Genomic DNA, 20,357 nt, shown 5'->3' with positions numbered 1-20,357 from the left:
AAAATGAAGTCCAACCCATGCCAGCATGGAACATGGATGTTAATTGATGATGAAAGAACTACTTCATGCCTGTACTATATGTAATGAAGTAACTTCAAAATGTATAGATGACTGTCTATAAATAAAACAAGAGAAAAAATACTTACATATCGAATTTGAATTTCACTCAGAATGAGCATCCCTATGAGTACAGCCCAGCCCACGTAAAGCATGAATGTCAAAAATTCCTGAAACAAAAAATGAAAATTTACAACTATATTTTGTTATTGCAGGAAGAGAGAGAGAGTGTGTGTGTGTATATGACATCAGGAAAATTCAGTGATCTCAGTGTTTTAGCTATGGAGTGATAATAGAAATGATTGAAGTGTTCTACTGTCTTTTACTCTATCCTTTACTTGTTTCAGTCATTTTGACTGTGACCATGCTGGGGCACCACCTTAAAGGGTTTTAGTGGAATAAATCCATCCCAGGACTTTTTTAATGCCTAGTACTTATTTTATCAGTAGCTTTTGCTGAACTGTTAAGTTACAACAATGTAAACACACCAACACCAGTTGTCAAATGGTGGTGGGGGACAAACAAACACACACACACACACACGTGTATATACATATACACAATGGGCTTCTTTCAGTTTCTGTCTACCAAATCCACTCACAAGGCTTTGGTCAGCCCAAGGCTATAGTAGAAGACACTTGCCCAAAGTGTATGCAGTGGGACTGAACCCGGAACCACATGGTTGGGAAGCAAGCTTCTTACCACACAGTCATGTCTACACCTGTGTGAATATTTTTACCATGACCCGGCTAGCTCCTTAAGGATGAGGTTTCAAAATCAGTACTGTAAAACTATGAAAAAGCATTTGTTAATTAAACAGTATTCCTACCGTTCACAACAGTGGATTATACTTATAATACTTATTCAAAGCTAGGTGGATTGGGCCAGATACTGTTAAATATGAGCAGAAAGCAGTGCAAGAGATAAGGTGTGACTGCTGACTTTTAAACAATGATAGTTCATTATCAATAAAAGTCAGAGTAAAGAAATATAAATGATAAGAAGAGTACCTCACAAACTAAGAGTGAAACGTCATCAATAAAACATCCTTCAATGAGGATACAATAACTGAGTCTTCCCCAAAAGCCCCACAACACAATCATTATACATGTGGGACTTCTGATGTTTCAGGAGACAATGGATCTGCACTCAAGACGTATCTCAAGTAACTCTGGGTAAGGGATTGTTTTGTTTGTTTGTTTTTTTAAAGAAGGATAGCAGTTGTTTTGATATGCAAGTTTCCTCTTCTCTATGCCACCGCCGATGTCCAAGAAGCACCAGCTAGCCCTGAAGTTTGTGAGTCAAATTGGAGACATCAGCTACCCTTCAGGTTTAACAATTACATGTGAGAAAAACACTAATTACTGGTTGGAGGTGTTGTACTGACATGAACACAAAAGCAGGGAAACAACTCCAGTATTAGGTGTCTGACTATCTATGTAACTGTCTAGCAGAGAAAAGGTATAAAAGGTGCTGGAGCTGACAGTGAGAGACATTTTGAAGTGAGACTAAGGAAAAGTAAGACTTATATTAAAGCTCCAGTATGCAGTCATTGATTTTAAACCTGTTGAAGAATACAACAATTAACACTGAAAGGAAGAAAGGCAAAACTGATCTGGTTGATTTGAGCTTGGAAATATTTTATGTGAAGTAAAATACACCAATAGTATCCAAAAATGATTAGAGAAAATGCTAATTAAAACAGTACACATAAAAAAATATTCAGAAAGTGCCATCTTTACCACTATGAAGGTTAGAGATCAAAAGAAATACATTAAGATTACAGGTTACCAAAATCTACAGCAGTTACAAAATAACAACTTAAATGTATACATACCCAAATTTTATCTATAAAAACTGCAATTAGCACCATCTGCATGAGTGCTTGTCCATCAACAATCCTCCACAGCCAGATAATGCACCAGGTACTGGTTAAATGCAATGCCTCGGTCTGATGTACCTACAATAATAACAATACACATGCATCACAGCTAAAATAGCAAACATACATCTGACTTTGATTATAAATCATCATAATTACAAGGAGAATCAAAGAGGGGTGAAAGAAAGCAAATTTTGTTAAATTACCAATTTATTTATGATTATCTAAGCTCATGTAGAGGCTATTTTCTACTTTGATGATTTTGGTTAGAGCATTATTAACATTAGGAGGGTATGGAGTAATACATTTTATGTGAATATTTAAGTTTCTAAGTGATGGTCAAATTATTTTGATGGTTATTTGTCTATGGGGAGCATTGCAACAGTATAAGACACAGAGTTATGAGACAAGCTGACAAGGGAATGTGTTGTTTCTCAACCTGTAGAAAAAACAACTAAATTTCTTTCAAATCACACTGCCATCTTTAAAAAAGTAAAAGATACATTAGATAATATAGTCCTAAATGGCTATAAAAAATGACAATGACTATAGCTTGATGCCTTTGATTAAAGACCTTCTTGGTAGAAATTGATCCAGTGCCTTTCACTTTAAATTTTAGGATATTTGTTATCATAAATCTATCTTAGAAAATAAATACTTTTTATGTTGGTGGAAGAAAAACATACAGCAAAGAAATAGATGGGCAAAGCTATGGTTACAGATATGGCTGTGGGTACAGTTATCACTATGAGTACAGTAATAGATATGGATATAAGTATAGGCATAGGTACAAATACAACCATGGGTCATATATAGCTAGGAGTACAGAAATGGCCAAAAACAGAAGGCTAACTAGTTCTTATGAAGTTAGCTTTACAATCTTATGAGTCTCAGTTTGATTCCACTGTGTAGGACTATGGACAGACTGTACCCACTCTTAAGTGGTAGACTTAATCAAATGTTTGGTTTAACAACACCACCTGGCCTTTGCGTGCCATTAGAAGGGTCCATTCTGTTGCTAACATGTAAATTTAATATCCTAATGTGCTCCTTCATTCCCTAGCAACGCATATGTTGTTGTTGTTTATTCTTCTCCCTTCCCCACCCACTCACACCAGTCTTGGACAACCTGAAAACAGGCCATATGTGCAGCCCTTTCTCATTTGATTATATTGTAAAAAAAAAAAAAAAAAAAAAAAAAAAAAATTTTTATTATTTAGCCGCTTGCACACCTTTGCCTAACTTAGTTGCTAAGTATCTACAATGATAAATTTTGCTTGATATATATATATTGTTGTATTTCAGGATGGTCATTTTTTGTTTTTCAACACACACATAAACACACAAACAAACAAACACACACATATCTTTTCTACCCTGCTGAAATATAATAGGAATAAGAGAGGGAAAAGCTTGGTTGTGGTAGGTGAGGCAGAATGAAGACACAAATAGGATATGAAAGAAGAGGTGAGAAAGGAGAAGACACACTGAAGTATAAAAGCAAACAATGACGGGAGGAGGTGAGACAATCTCTCTCATGCACACACACACTACCACCTACATACATACGTAATAAATTTCATTTTAAGTTACGAAGTAAATAAAATCCTGAAATGTTCTCCTGTAATTCTGATATCTGCTCTCAATCAAATATAGACACACTAACATACATAAATAGCATGCTGAAGCATTGAAAAAAAAAATGGAAATATCTCATGCTATAAAAGTTTAACTTCTTTCTTTTCTGATTCAAACTGAAAGATATATATATGTAATTATAAGATCCAAGGATCTAGGTGTAGAAAGTTTGTAAGCTTTCAGCAGTACATATTGGGTATAAAAAAAACGTTCAGGAAAGATAATTTATTAGCATCCAAGGTTGCATGCTTTTCCCATATTGAAATCTGATGAGCTTAGCAACTTCAGTTGCTATGAATGCAAATAAAAATCCAAATTGAGAGAGTGAAGCAAGTAAAATTCAGGCGATGTATGTTTTCTAGCTGGCAGATTCTCTGATGTAAATAATTACTCAATGAGGGATACTCCACTAGTTACTCAACAGGCTGAGGATATTGTAATTATATGAAGGTTACATTGTTGTTAAGAAATCTCAAGTTAACTTGCCAAAGATATAATTTGAAATGTGTGGCAAAGCTGAAAGATCAGAATAGAAAAACTAAATAAAAAAACACAGACTAAAAAAAAAATGTTTGAAAATTTAGGTAACATATGTAGCCTGAATTTTACCTGCTCCACTCCCTCAATTTGGATTTATATATATATATATATATATATATATATAACATAAGGGACTAAAGCCATCTGAATATGGCTAGGGACAGGGCAGGGTGGTGGGGGTGTTACTGTTGCATTTAGCCCCAGGCGAACATCGACGTCGCCAGATAGGCCCGACACCGTCACGGTGTCCTTTAACCTGCAAAGGGAGATAATTCCCCGATGAAGCGGAAACCACACACGGACCATGGTTTCAAGGTGTATTGCCTATCGTCAACGTGTGGTAGGCTTCCGCTTCCTCGACGAATTCTCACTCTGCAGGATATTCATATATAGATTTTCAAGCAAAATACATTTGCTGATTTCGAAAATCTGTTCGACAGCAATAATAATTCTCTAAAAGAGATATAGACAGTAACTGCTCGATAACATAAGGGACTAAAGCCATCTGAATATGGCTAGGGACAGGGCAGTTACTGTCTATATCTCTTATATATATATATATATATATATATATATATATATATATATATATATATAATATATATATATATATACACACACACACACTCGTTTATGAATTTGTGTTGCAAGATTCCTGATGTGAAATTATAAGTTGAAACAGATATTGTTGTTTTATGGGATGGTCATTTTTTTTTTTTTGCTTAACAAACACATGCACTATATATTCATTTGTTCTTCACTTATTCATTATTGTTCTTATTCTAACTAATGTCCATTGACCAGAAATCTTTTGTCACACATCAGTGACCACCTCAGCAACACTTTCTGTCTTTGTGTGTGCTCTTGCTCTGCTTATTCCATTCTGTTTTTCTATCTATGTTAGTGTGTGTGTGATTATTCTCAGTAGCATGATGACCCATCCCTTTGCACATAGTGGGTGCGAGTACCAAGATCACACTCAAGAGCCACATATTTAAGTTTAATAACAAGATATACACCCAAGAGAAAGGTGCAGCCATTGGTGTCAGTATCGCTGGTGATGTGGTTAACTTATTCATGGTGTGGGGGGTTAGGAGACTCAAAGAGAAATTAGCAGAGGGCTCCATAACCCTAATCATGTACTCCTGCTATATGGATGACATCAACATAGTAGCCAAAGCACCCCTACAAGACAATGTTGATCTAGGAGCTAATACTATGGAGAGCATCCAACAAATAGCTAACCACATCCACCAGAGTATCAAAGTAATAACACATTACCCTAACAAGCACCCAAACTATAGGCTACCAGTTTTAGACACGGAACTCTGGTTAGAAATCAAGAACAATAAGGTCTAGATCTTTCACTCCCATTATACCAAACCCATGGCCTCTAATACCTTGTCCACAAGAACACAGCTATGACCATCCCGAAATACAATATATATACATGTTTATGAATTTGTTTTGCAAGATTTCTGATGTAAAATTGTGAGAATGTACTAAACAGAGTAGGAAGAGATACATGGAATGGAAGAGTCACTGAAGAGAGCACAGGTGTGTGATGAAAAATCTACAGACAATGGGAAATAAAGATAAAATAAGAACAATAATAAATGAAGAATGAATATATAGTGCATGTGTTTATTTGGCAAGAAAAAAAATTTATCATCTCAAAATATATATGTGTGTGGGTGTAATGAGTGATCAAAGGGAAAGAGAGAGAAAGTATGAAACAGCAAAAGTGTAAGAGAGAGTAGAAGAGAGATGGTGTAGTGCTAGGGTATACTCATAGGTAACAAGGATCTGAGCATAGAACCTGGGTAGAAAAATAGGGTGTGGGTGTTGCAGGGGGGGGGGATATAGTGAGCAGGGCAGTGAGGACAAGAAAGGAGATTGGAAAACAATGATAATTATGATGAGAAAATGTAAGGAAGAGAAAGATGCAGTTAGAAGAGGGGTAGTGGTTCGGTTTCTTAGGGTAGAGTGGGTGAAAAGTGTGTTCATGTGGTTCTGTAAGAGAACTCATAAAGAGGGCCATGATTTCAACTTTTAGGGATGAAATTTCTCAGGAAATTTTGTCAGCAATATCATTCACATATGTATCAAAGTAACTAAACTGTGGGCAGTAAATTCCAAAGCCTTTTTCAGTATTCCTTGCCATAAATCATGCATGTGAATAATTTTTTAATATACATGTTAATCGCTGTCATTTTCCATGGTCCAGACTCACCAGCAATTTAATGAAATATTTAGAGCAATTTTCAATAATTAAATAAAGAGATTTTCATTGTTTTAACCTCAAAAAATATTAAAACAATTTATATAAAATTCTCCCTTATATTTAGTTCATTTTTTTCTATCAAATCCTTCAAAATGTTTTCAATAAAAGTTTAATTATTTTTACTATACAAGTAAAACAAGTAAATAAATGGAATGTATGTTGAATGTTATGTCAACACATTTATTAAATACCATTTTCAGTTTATTTTCAATATACTTATGACATTAATTTTGATGTCATAGGTATATTATTGTAAATAATAACTATATACATTTATAATGAAAGACATTTGTTTAATGTAATTTTGATATTGAAAGATGACTGGCATCTAATTAGGCAACTTGCAACAACACCAGAGGATACTGTGTCATAGGTTAAAAACCACTTCAATAGGTATTGTTGAGGAATTTTGAACCAAACAAGAAAGCATCTAGTCATATGACCTGTTAGGTTTAGCAGACAAATCTCCACCAAAGCACACCTTACTGGTCTTCAAAAAGATAGGTCACACTGAATAATGTGAACCTAGATATATTATGTCTGAAAAAAAAAATAAATAAGCTAGTCATGACTGGAATACCAGATATAAGGATTAAGGGCTGACTTAAGACTGAACAACTACCTGAACTTGATAAATAAAGATGGGAGAAAAAAAGGCAGGCAGACAGACTGTTATGCTGCACTTCAGAATATAATTACCTGCATATTAGTGTTCTCAACTGTGCCAACATTATGTATCTAAAACACTGGGTCTATGGAATAAAGTTATCAACTTTATTACCACCCACAACTGTCTCTGCTCATACTACCTCCACTAATGCATTCCCATCTTACTTGTCTCTCCTCCTCCCATCACCCTTATGTCCAATCCTACCCAGGTACTGCACTAATCACAATGACCAGTCCTTCTTTTACAGAACATCAGCCTCCTGGAATCCTCTCCATGTTCATACCTTTCCTTACATGTGTTGAGTAACATACTTCTACAATGAGCATTAATAGATTATTGACATCGATTTCACCTTTCTAAAAGGGCTTGTGAAGGCCTTGGACATTGCGCCTTCCTTCAAACCAACAAGTATGGACTGACCATGGCTCCATAACCATAACAAAAGTATTTGATGACAACAACAACAGTCTAATGCCAACAAATCTAGTTTGCCCAATAGCTGTTTTCAGATCAAGAGATTAAGGGCATTATGCACTTCTTTGAATAATGGATAAGCATTTTGCTTTTTCCTTCCCAATATTTTTCTTAAATATGTTTAACATATATCAAAATAAAATTACAAATGTAATCTTAGATATATTATGTTTGAAAAGAAGACAAGGGGTGTGAAGGGGAAAAGAAGACATAATGGTTACAGCTGGAACAGATCTTCTTAATCAGCACTCACTTGAGGCTACAAAACAACATAGGAATGTTCACCCTACACTGAAATGCTTATAAAATAACCATTAAGAAAGGATACTTTCATGCAAAAAAGTAGTCAACCAAACCTCTTGTCTTTTGAATTGTAGCTAACAGAATTTTTATTATTCTCCTACCACTGTGTTTCAACCAAGACAATTTTGTAATACACCTGCAGATCGTCACCACACATGGGACCTGCATACACAGGCAGACAATGAAACTGCACCCCTCTCCAGCAAATCTCTGATATCTCCAATACAACTAAGTGACCAGCCCTGTTATTGTCCCTTCCATTACTCTCAAACAGTGCACTCCAGAGTTAGCTTTTTTTCTTATCAAACTCTTTAATCTTTCTGTAAAGGGATTTAGTCTATGAAAACATACAACCAATAAGAACCATTCAGATCCCTGCCAGATGCCACTCTATGAACCTCACTTTCAACATTTCAAAGTTGAAGGAAACAGTTATCACCAATCACCACTTTCATTCTTCTCTCAGTAACCCCCTGTACAGTTTTGTATAGGCAAGTCTACAAGAAACTTACTCCTACACTTGACAGCCAGCTTCAAAGGACGTAATGTCGTTTTCCTTTATGTGAGCAAAACCATCAACCATATATAGTGTGAGAACAACCTAGTTAAGATAGCAAATTCTAGTTAATGTTAAATCATCCATCTCTCATATATCTTGGATCAGAAGTTTTTTATCAGCTAACTTCATCACATCAGTTTGTATCTCACTGCTTAACTATCTTCCCACACACTTCCTTCTATACACTAACTATTTTCTGTTTTATCCACATATTCCTATTCAGATAACACCACCCTTCAACCTTAATCTACCACATACAGATGCCATATACATGCACCAGACTTGCATTCCTATGTACAAAGACTTCTTCATGATACAGTCATTAAAAACATCAGAGAGAAAAAGTCTTGCACTAAATAACATCAATAAAATGGTATAAAATTCTATGTCTCAAAATAACAAAAGAACTTTTGAAAGGCCAGGGACTGACCTTTCCAAAAACTAGAATGCACTCCATATTGGAGCACTGTACACATATTTGAGACAGTGCTGCTATTACAAAACTACAAACATTCTAGACCATATAAAAGAGGCTATCCAGCTAATTAGCAAAGATTCACTCACCATAGTACTATACCCACAGGATTATGGATGTGCTACTTTATCTCTCTGCATTTTCATCTGCAACTACATTGGTTGAATGTAGCAAAGTACATACAATAACAACAAGTATTTTAAAATAATTTCCCTACTCAATCATGGGTTAACTATGTGGACCACATGACAGTCTTCTCTATTTTGTCCTATCTTATACTTGCCTCCACACCAACCCCCTTGCTCTCATTTCCTTCTCCATCATCTTTAACCCTGTAATCTTAGTCTTTCTTTTCTTCTACTTCCTTTTACATTCATTTCTATCACTCCCCCTATTCTTCCTCAGCATATGACCCAGCTATCTCATCCAATTTCTTTTCACAACATTCATCAGTGGCTTTACTCCTACCATACTCTGCAATTCATTGTTTGTCTTCCTCTTACTCAATGATATTTCCACTCATCCAGTGAACCATTTTCATTCTGCTCTTTGTAGCCTTATCTGCTGCCCTGTACTTTTTACCCATGTCTTACTCCAAGAAAGCTTAGCACTTCTTATACATGCAGCTTATACCGTACCCTTCAGTGTCATTAACACTTTCCTCCTCAGTAGCACACTGCTTAGTTCATGGAATTTTCACTTTAGCCACCACTGCCAAGCCTGATCCATTCAACATGTCTCCTAGACAACAAAATATTGTGCCACCTTCCATTTCATGTACTTTCCAAGATCCAACTCAAAATTCTCTCCATCCACAGCACCTACTATATATAGCCCACACTAAAATGTAATTGTCACGTTAGTTAATAACCGTCTCAAATCACAAAATTTTTGATGAACTCAAGTTAAATACCTCTGACATAATTTTTCACAACTTCTAGTTCAGGAGCATTATGACATACTTTAGTTGGAGGTTGGTAGCCAGTCATTTGATATAAAAACGGATATGTGCTTTGTATACTGAAGTTGAATGTTACAGCTGAATAAAACAACTTGATTCTCAGTAACTACTTCTTATTTCTTTATTGCCCACAAGGGGCTAAACATAGAGGGAACAAACAAGGATAGACAAAGGGATTAAGTTGATTACATCAACCCCAGTGCGTAACTGGTACTTAATTTGTTGACTCCGAAAAGATGAGAGGCAAAGTCGACCTCGGCGGAATTTGAACTCAGAACGTAACGGCAGACAAAATACCGCTAAGCATTTCGCCCGCCATGCGAACGTTTCTGCCAGTTTGCTGCCTTCTCAGTAACTGTTTCTTATCACATCAATTTATTCAGCTAAAATAAATTAACCTACAGACAAAGATACATTTACCATGACCACTCTGTTTGTCCAGAAATTAAACAAAACTTGCCACAGAACTTTGAATGTGATAGTAAAAAATTCTTACTCTATCTTTGTTAATCCAACAGACATCAATCATAGAAATTCAAAGAAAGAAAGAAAGAGAGAGAGAGCTTGCAAAGGACATCAGTACTATTAATTTTTGATGTACAATTTTTTAAAACATAAAATGTATTGAGAAAATGGCATATAAAAGATTATGAGATAAAGATTGGGCTGTGGTAGTGAGATAAAGACAAGTAGAGATGCAGCAAGATAGAGATAGAAAAAGATAAAGACTTGTGGAGATGTAGTTACATATAGACAACAATGTAAAAGAGAATGTAAAATTGAACTTACTTTGTCCTGAGCATCTGAAATAGGCACTTGAAGAACACCTGAGAACCTTTCAACAGTTTTGTCCCATGAAAATGCAGATATTGCAAGCAGCATGCCAAAACTGAAAGTTCTCCAAAAGGCCATCCAACTGCTTACATGACCATTTTTTTTAGTATTTCCAGTCCCGTTTTCAACGGGTTTTGTCCATGGTAATATATCCTGCTGATTTTTCAAAGGTGGGTATCTACAGACATAGACAGCCATTCCTATACACAAAGCAGTACCACCGCTTATATCACAGACAGAATCCACCAGGTAACCTAACGATGAACGGTGAGATTTGTAGATATGGCCAGCACCAACATGTGCTCTATAGACAACACCATCAAAGGCATCAAGGAAGCAACGAAACTGGTAGATAAGAACACCCATTCGACGGTTATAGAGAGAGTCCGAAGCTATCAGCTTGCCAGCAATAATAGCAATGAAAACGTGGGAAAAACTAATCATATTTGGGGTAATAAAGTAAAAGACATGACTGAATTGTGTGATTTCATCAAAGTATTCAGCAACAGGAGAGAGAATGTAGTGATCAACAGGATCTGTCATTAACAGTTTCACTGTAAGTGGCCGGAAAGGGGAAAAACTGCCGTTTTTCTTCTCATTTAGAACAGACTTTTGAAGTGTGATGTACAAAATTATATCCATAATTCCAAAATAAACAAAGATAATAAAGCTGAATAAATATAATCCATTTTTGTCTTTGCGCAGTGCTTGTAATGAAACCATTTTGACAGATGTGTAAGTGGCTGTTCAAGACAATTTTAGCAGGATACAGAAGTACTACGCCATTTGAAAACTGGTTGGTATCTGCAAAAGAAGAAACTAAGTCAATAATCAGTTAATAGCAAAATGCAACTAAACAAATTATTTCAAAAGATGACAAAAATTTTTTAAATAAGATCGATTTATTGTTTGACACAAACCAAACTGCTATTTATTTCTTAAAAGAATTTCATCAAGATCTTAATATTTTCCAATTTTACTCAACTTGATAAATTACAAAAAGAGAAAAAGAAAAAAGAAAAATTATAAAAAAAAACTGCTTTTGGCTTTTTTTCCTATAATACCAATAAACTTATCTTGATCTGTTACATAATAGGCCATAGGCTACTAAAATTGATGTTAAATTAAATTAAATTAGCATGAAGGAAACTGAGGTCAGCCTTCATCATAGTTTTCCTGGGTCTCCCTCTTAAGCAAGTTCCAACCACATTAAGTACACTTCTCTATACAGGTATCCTCAAGGAAAAGAAAAAAGTATAGGGATAGTACAGCTGTGGACCAGAAGATGGAATGCATTAGAAAGTTGTTTCATGCTAATTAGTTATATGACCATTTTTCCATTGCAGTCTAGAATGTCTGAGTGTAAACAGCAACATTGTCCAATATGTAGGAGCAGCACTCCACAGTGGATCTCTTACTTGCAAGGGTGAAAGGGTATTTCCTAGGCAAGGGGTGTGAAGTATTTTCTGGCTCTGAAGAGAAAGGTCAGGTTTTGCGATGCAATCATTGCTGTTGGGGGAGATGAGATTGTGAGGAGATATACTCCAATGATGGTAAGGCCTAAAATTTATAGTGATTTTAGAAAAGTGGGTGAAGATAGTGGAGCTGGGTAGGAATTAGTGGGGCAGAGGTGTCAGGAGTGAGTGGGGAAGAAGGAGATATCTGATAGTGTGCTGCAATAGAAGGTACATAATAGTAACAGAGAAAACAAACCAACTTTGTAGTTGTGTGCCTTAAAGTGTGTATTATTTTGTGTCACATGTACTGAAATAGTCCCCTGTGGGAAGATCAAAAAGTTTCTTCTACCTTATTTGAAGTTACTGCATGCCTAGATGATTAGCCTGCAATGCAACTTGTAGAGCCTATGTCTCACTTGTTCTTGTACAACACACACACACGCCTGCGTGTGTGCATGCATGTGACAGACTTCTAATTAGTTTTTCCCTTTGAAATTCAACCTACAAAGTACTTTGTCAACCTAAGAAAGATGGTAGAAGATGCTTGCCAAAGGTTCCACGCAGTTATATAGAACCCAGGACCATGTGGTTACTGAGTGAGTGTGTTGACACCAGAGTAGCCACAATGCTGTAGTGTAAAGCTAAACAACCTCAGCTACATTGACACCTTATATTTGTCAAATTCAATATAAGGTGCAGTAGTCATTTCTATGGATGCAGCACAGAAACAGTATTGCAGTAAGCACTCAGATATAGACAAAGAAAATAGTACAATAGTCGGAATACATCAGACATATGTTGACAATGGAGTTTTAACACATTATTCTGCCAATAGTAATAAAATGTTTTGTGTTGTGGCTTGTTATTCTTTGTGTTCTTTCAAATGCCAGTATTTGCAAACTTTACAATTCAACTGTCCACAACAAAAGGTTACGTTGATCCACAGAGGAATAGGTGGTGGCAAATTATGTAAAGGCTTTGCTGCTTTGTGACATAATCAATGAACTATTGAAAGTTAGAAGTGAATGGCTGCTAAAAGAACTAAGGATGTAGTAACAGCAGTTTCATAAGTTGATTGAGATTGTAATATTATTCTTGAAAGGAAGTTATTCTTTGCTCATTTGTTTTTAACGTTCATTTTCCTATGCTAGCATGGCTTAGATATATGTTGAGGCATTGTTTTCAGTTGGATGCCTTTCCTGTTGCTAACCTATGCTTGTTTTTCTAGTAAGGGATCTCTTACTACAGGTGCAAAATAAATTTTCATCACTTTCTCAAGCTGTTCTTTTCCATCCTCTCTCAGAGTGAAAGGTAGGTTGTATGATGCTTGTGTGAGAACAGCTATGTTACATGGTAGTGAGACATGGGCCCTGACTGCAGAGGACATGTGTAGGTTGGAGAGGAATGAAGGTAGTATGATCCATTAGATTTGCAACATCAGTGTACATGATCGACAAAGTACAACTGTGTTGAGAGAAAAGTTAGGCATAAGCAGGATTAAATGTGGTATGCAGGAGAGGAGACTGTGTTGGTTTGGACATGTGATGCATGAGTGAAAACAGCTGTATAAAGAAGTGCCAGTTGCTGAAAGTGGATGGTACCTGTGGAAGAGGGAGAGTCAGGAAGAAATGGGATGAAGTGGTGAGGACTGACCTTAGGATGTTGGGGCTCACGGTAGAAAAGATGGTAGACCAAGATGTTTGGCAATATGAGGTCTTAGGGAAGACCCATCCAAGAAATTGAGTGCTAGAAGAGTTGTGTCCCACCCACATGTAACAATACACTTTCCACCCTAAGAAATCAAATTGCAACTCTTTTCTCTTCCGTACATTTCCTCCTCATACATTGTGATTGTTTTCCAATCCCCTTTCTTGCCCTCACTATATCACTGTTCCCCACACAACCCACCACACACACCCTATTTTTCTAACTAGGTTCTATGCTCATATTTTTGTTACTTGTGAGTATATCCTAGCACTACACCATCTCTCTTCTGATCTCTCTTACACGTTTGCTGTTTCCTATTCTTTCTCTCCCACCTCTCTCTCTTTCTTTCCCTCTGATCACTCTCTCCTCTCTCCTTTTAATCACTCATTCTCTCCTTATCTTGTTTTTCCTTTGACTAGGTAACTAAGTATCACCTTTACATCAGCACACTTGTTTCTGGTCTCTTTCTGTACCTCTCTCTCTCACAGGGTAACCATGTACCTCCTCTATAGCAAGACACGTATTTCTCTGTTACACTCTAACCTTTCATCATTTGATACTGGATCACCTCTAATGATCCCCTCTGTTGTGGCAAGACACCTATTTTTGTCTCTTAGTCACACTCTAACCTTTCACCATACACAAATGCTCTGTCCCTCTCATAACTCCTTGTCTTGTGAGGTGCTTGGTTACCCTGCTAGTGCTGGTGTCACATTAAAAGCATCCGGTCCACACTGTAACATGGTTGGCATCTGGAAGGGCATCCAGCAGTAAAAATCTTGCCAAAACTAACTTTGCCTACGCTAGTGCCAAGTGAAAAGCACTGAATCCACTCTGCAGAGTGGTTGGTGTTAGAAAGGGCATCCAGCCATAAAATACTTGTCAAAACAGACATAGTAACCTTGGGTAGATTTTCTACCTGGCCAGCTCGTCAGCCATCCTACTCATGCATGGAAGATAGATGGACATTAAATGATGATGATGATGATATATAACAACAACAGTACACATATTTTATGAGTATTGCATATTTTATGCAGAGTGTAAATGTAAATAGACACATATACACATGAAGAGGATCTTAGTTTTGCAAGCTGCATGGCAACCAAACTCGTGCTGGTGCCTTTTGAATCCTGACAAACCATCCAACCCATGCCAACATAAAAGATGGACATAAAAAGGTGATGATGATATATTCTTTTACTTGTTTCAGTTATTTTACTGTGGCTATGCTGGTGCACCGCCTTAAAGGGTTTTTAGTTGAAGAAATTAACCCAAGGACTTATTCTTTGTAAGCCTAGTACTTATTCTGTCAGTCTCTTTTGCCAAACTGCTAAGTTATGGACATACAAACACACCAACATCAGTTTTCAAGTGATGGTGGGGGGATAAAGATATAAACACACACACACACACACGCATATATATATATATATATACAGGTGTTGGACAAAATAATGGAAACATGTCAAAATTTCAAACAAATTTATTTTAATATGGTGTTGGACCACCTTTGGCAGTAATTACAGCTTGAATTCTACGAGGTATGGACTTGTACAAAGTTTGAATTATTTCCAAAGGAATTTTTGTCCATTCTTCAGCTTAAACAGTCTCCAGTTCTTGTAGTGATGATGGTGGAGGATATTGACTCCTTACTTGTTCTTCTAAAATGCACCATAATTTTTTTTTTTTTTATGTTCAATAATATTGAGATCTGGGGACTGTGATGGCCAGATAAGATGTTCAACTTCACTAGAATGTTCTTCGTGCCATTCACTAACAACTTTACCTGTGTGAATTGGTGTATTATGATCCTGAAAGATTGTGCTTCCCTACAGAAACAGTTCTGCAACCATAGGATCAATTTGATCAGGTAAAATGCTTAAATAGTCTTGACTATTAATTCTACCATGAAGGGAAGCCATTGGGCCAGTGGATTTCCAAGATATAGCCCCTCAGATCATCACAGATCCTCCTCCATGTTTAACAGTTGGAAGAAGGCAATCTGGGTCAAATGCTTCTTTTGGCCATCTCCACACGTATACTCGGCTGGTGGTCAGAAATAAGTTAAAGGATGACTTGTCCATGAAAATAACATTCTTCCACTGCTCTAGGCACCAATTCTGTAAGTTTTTTACTCCACTGTAAATGCTTTGCAACATTTGTTTTTGAAAGTAGTGGTTTTCTGATTGCAGCCCTCCCATGAAATCTGGCTTTGTGCAGCTCCTGGTGAACAGTTTTTGTGAAAACTGGGTTCTCGAGGTAGTAATTAAGCTCTTCAGTAATTTTTGGAGCTGTACTTTTGTGATCCTTTCTAACAATTCCCTTAAGAGTCCAACGGTCCCTATCTGAAAGTTTTGGTTTTCTTCTGGAGTTTTGTTTCAACGAGGAGCTTTTTCACTCTTTCTCAAAGGTAGTCATTACTTTTGAGACAGTAGTTCTTGATACACCAAACATTTCGGCTGTTTTTGTTTTGCTAGCACCTGCCACATGAGCACCAACAATTTGACCGCTTTGAATGTAAAAAAGATCTGTCATTTTAATGAATTTTAACTACCCTTTTCTGATGATATCTGAAAAGAAACAGTAATTTTAGCAAAACATTTTAAGCAACACTAATAATAAATCAAAAAACATAAAAATAAACAAGCTTTTGACAGTTTTATAGATATTTCAAAATTATGATGCTATGATGCTAGTTGTTTCCATTATTTTTGTCCAACCCCTGTATATATATATATATATACACACATACACATACAACAGTATTCTGTCAGTTACTATCTACCAAATCCATTCACAAGGCTTTGGTTGGCCTGAGGCTATAGTAGAAGACACTTGTCTAAGATGCCACATAGTGGGACCGAACCCAGCACCATGTGATTGGGAAGCAAGCTTTGTACCGCACAGCCATGCCTGTGCTGTATACACACATACACATGTATGTATGTAAGCAAAATGGATTAAACTAAAAAAGAAGTTGAAGGGCTGAATAATTTAATTATGGCAGCAATTAAAAAGCTATGGCTTCACAAAACAAGTATATCCGATAATGATTACATTCAAAATAATACTTTATGCAGTTACTATAAACAATATGACATAAGGAATATTTCTCTAGTTAAAAGCAAAACAATTCTGATATGCAAATTTATTAAAATTTACAAAAGGTTAGAAAAAAAAAGTTAAACTCCTCGGGAAACAAATTGTTGAGCTGAAATCTAGTTAAAACAGATTTAAGTTCACAAATAAAAAGTAATTAAAAAAGCCATGAATAAAAATTTAAGTAACTGGTATCATTAACGAAGACATGGTTTAGTAAAATTCTCCAGTCTGTCTAATAATAATAAAAAAATACAAAAAAAAAAACAACCTAAGACACCTACAATCGCTAACTTAATATCCATAGCATTTAAAAAAAGATAATTTCAAATAATTTAACCGTCAGAACTCTGTTTCTGAAAATGCCGGTGGCACGTAAAAAGCACCCGTGGCCATTTGCCAGCCCTGTCTGGCACCTGTGCCGGTGGCATGTAAAAAGCACCCACTACACTCACGGAGTGGTTGGCGTTAGGAAGGGCATCCAGCCGTAGAAACATTGCCAGATCAGACTGGGCCTGGTGCAGCCTTCTGGCCTCCCAGACCCCAGTTGAACCGTTCAACCCATGGTAGCATGGAAAGCGGACGCTAAATGATGATGATGATATTCTTAACCTATTAAACTTATCTACAAAATCATCACAAGTGATTTACATGAAATTGAACGAGTGGTTAACTGATTAATCTGGGAAAAACTGAAGTGAATCCAGTAAATCAACTGTTTCGAACTCTTACTGTTTCTTCAGTCATCAAACTAAGAAAACAATACAAATAAACCTAGAGAAAATTTTAAATGTTGGGGATAAAGTTGGTTTGCAGCTGATGATATGACTTCCTAGTATGCAGATGAGTTTGTATTTCTGTAATGATTGCATTATGGGAGACACATGTTAGCCATTCAGAAACGCTTAAAGATTTATTGTTGGTAATATGGTTTAGAATTTTCATCAATTGAAACTGTGATCTGGTCACTGACAATGTTGTTGCACTGCATCTAAATCATGGGTTTATATAGTGACATAAACATAATTTTGTAAGATTCTGGGATGTTTCCATTGTTTTCTTTGAGGTGGGGGATAGTTTGTTTTACTTTTTGGAGAGATCAGTCATTCTAGTTGGGTGTTCATAGCTGGTCAGTTATTGATTTTTGGAAAACTTAATTTATATTAACATGCTCAGGATGCAGAGAAACCTACATAGGACAACCTGGAATGTCTTTAAGACAATGCATGACTGCACAGATCTCAAATTCAAATAGCAGAATGCAGACAGGTTTCAGTGAACATATAGACACAATTGCTAGTCAGAAACAACCAAATCTTATGATCTTTTCTTTATATCAATTTGCCAGTGTTACATGGTAACAACAAGACATCAATAAAGAAACAGCATTCATAATCAAACACCACATCTTAACTACTATGGAAGAGAAAATATTACTACTACTACTGCTATCACTACAGCTACTACCACTATGGCCATTCTTGCTACTGAAGGAGAGGAATAAATCACTCTCACTACAGTTACAATTTCCACCATCACCACCACCAACACCACCACTACCACTACTACTACTACTCCTTCTTCTTAAGCTGCACTACTAGTGAGATGGATGCAGCCACTAGTGGCGTGACCACTACCATTGCTGCAACTGCTACAGCCAAAACACCATATGACCGCTTGGACAACTACAAACCACTGCTTAACAGTAACAATAAAAACACATATCAACAATGACATATAACCAATCAATGAACGGTCACAAACTGTTAATAAACACATAAACCAATACACATTCATTGTACATTTTCTAAGCACTTTATACTTTGATGAAAACATACATAGATCCATGGCTTGAACACACACATAAATGAAAAGACACATACACATTCAAAGAAATACACTATAGATACCTACAATGCACAAATATTCAGATAATCACAACTTTCTATTTCCTCCTGAACTTTTGATTACATTAATACCTTCTCTTCTCCCTGCTATCATTCCCTTTCTCCCCCTCTTATCTTTTGTTTATCTTAAGTTTTTAACATTGTTCTTGTACTTACAATGTAAGCAACAGTAATTCTAGTCTTGGATCTTTTCACTTTGACCGGCAGATTTTTTTAATAATTTCTTTGTAACTAAACACTTTTAAACTTCGTATACGGGTAGAATGTGTTTATAAAACATCCTTTTCGCTTGGCTTTCTTGAAAAAATTCTGTAGTTTGTAAGCTATTTGTTCTTTAATTTCTTGCATTTCAGCAATTTCAACCAATCAATGATGTCTATTGAGGTGAATTCAATTTCTGCTGTAGTGTGTCAACAACAATTATTTGTGGTGTCATATGAAAATGTCACTGTTATTTATGACATATTTCATATCAGTTACATTCATATGAATAAAAGATTATCGTTATTAAACTTTTATTAATAAACACATATTCTAAGTTCACAACATAAGCAGTTTTGATTTCCCTCTCTGTTGCACAGATACACACATTACATATTATATATTCGTTTAAGAAACAGATTGGGTTTATTTACATTTCTGAAGAGAAAAGATACCCTTCCCCCCACCCCTAACCCAACCCTAATCCTAACTCTAACATAGATTGAAATGCAGTAGATCGATACTAGGGTCATAATTACAAAGAAATTATTTTAAAAATCTGCCGGTCAAAGTGAAAAGATCCCTAGTCTTGATGCAATTGAGGGATTAGGAATAGCCAATTACTGTGGAAAGTTGTGTGCACACAAGTATTTCTTTAACTCTTTAGGATTTAACTTGGCCATATCCAGCCCAAATATTCTATCAGTTTTATCTTCGTATCAGCCAAATTTGGCCTCTCACACCTATTCTATGGAGTCATTTTAAAAATAAACAATTACATCATCAAAATTTCAAAGCTATGAGACAAGTACATGATCAATTCAAAACAATGCAAATAAATAAGCATTACATTTGACAGAGTAATCTGAATATTAAATGGTTAATACAGAGCAGATATAGTTAGATATAGTGGAGAGAAACATATTTAACTATCAGAGACAAAGTGACCACCATGTGGTCATTCAACATGCTAAAAATAGCAACCAAAGCTTCTTTAAATTAAACCTGTATATCAAGGAAAAACAAGTTGAATAATGTAGTTTTGGAAACATCTCTAAGAAGATAGGGCAAGCACAGTTGGGCAGTCTTTGAACATAGTTCTACTCAGTATAGAGCTGGAACAACAATATCCACAGCCAATTCCTATTTATAATTGAGCAATATCAATCATGAACACTTAATTATGGTCACTGTGAGGTCCTTTGTACATATCTAGAATAATTCTTTGGTCTGTGAAGGTCGTGGCCTCTGCCTCTCCTTTCACAACTAAAAGATAGCTTCCACATGATCACTCAAGTTACAAAAA

The 20,357-nt window shown here is 36.0% G+C and overlaps 1 protein-coding gene across 1 annotated transcript in view; it reads right to left on the bottom strand.

Annotated features, from left to right (window-relative positions):
- Positions 1-20,357, bottom strand: part of LOC115228066 (ceramide phosphoethanolamine synthase-like) — a 44,344-nt gene that overhangs the window by 5,050 nt on the left and 18,937 nt on the right. Inside the window, exons 2-4 of the mRNA XM_029798742.2 lie at positions 10,633-11,481; positions 1,895-2,017; positions 147-227 (exon numbers count right to left, since the gene is read on the bottom strand). Of these exons, the coding sequence (XP_029654602.1) occupies positions 147-227; positions 1,895-2,017; positions 10,633-11,400 (972 nt within the window). The 5' untranslated portion in view covers positions 11,401-11,481. The remainder of the gene's footprint in view (positions 1-146; positions 228-1,894; positions 2,018-10,632; positions 11,482-20,357) is intronic.

This window comes from Octopus sinensis, linkage group LG2 (genome assembly GCF_006345805.1).
Source record: "Octopus sinensis linkage group LG2, ASM634580v1, whole genome shotgun sequence".
In the NCBI taxonomy this organism is placed as follows: Eukaryota; Metazoa; Mollusca; class Cephalopoda; order Octopoda; family Octopodidae; genus Octopus; species Octopus sinensis.
The sequence above is the reverse complement of the archived record's forward strand: the minus strand, read 5'-3'. Positions and strand labels throughout refer to the sequence as shown.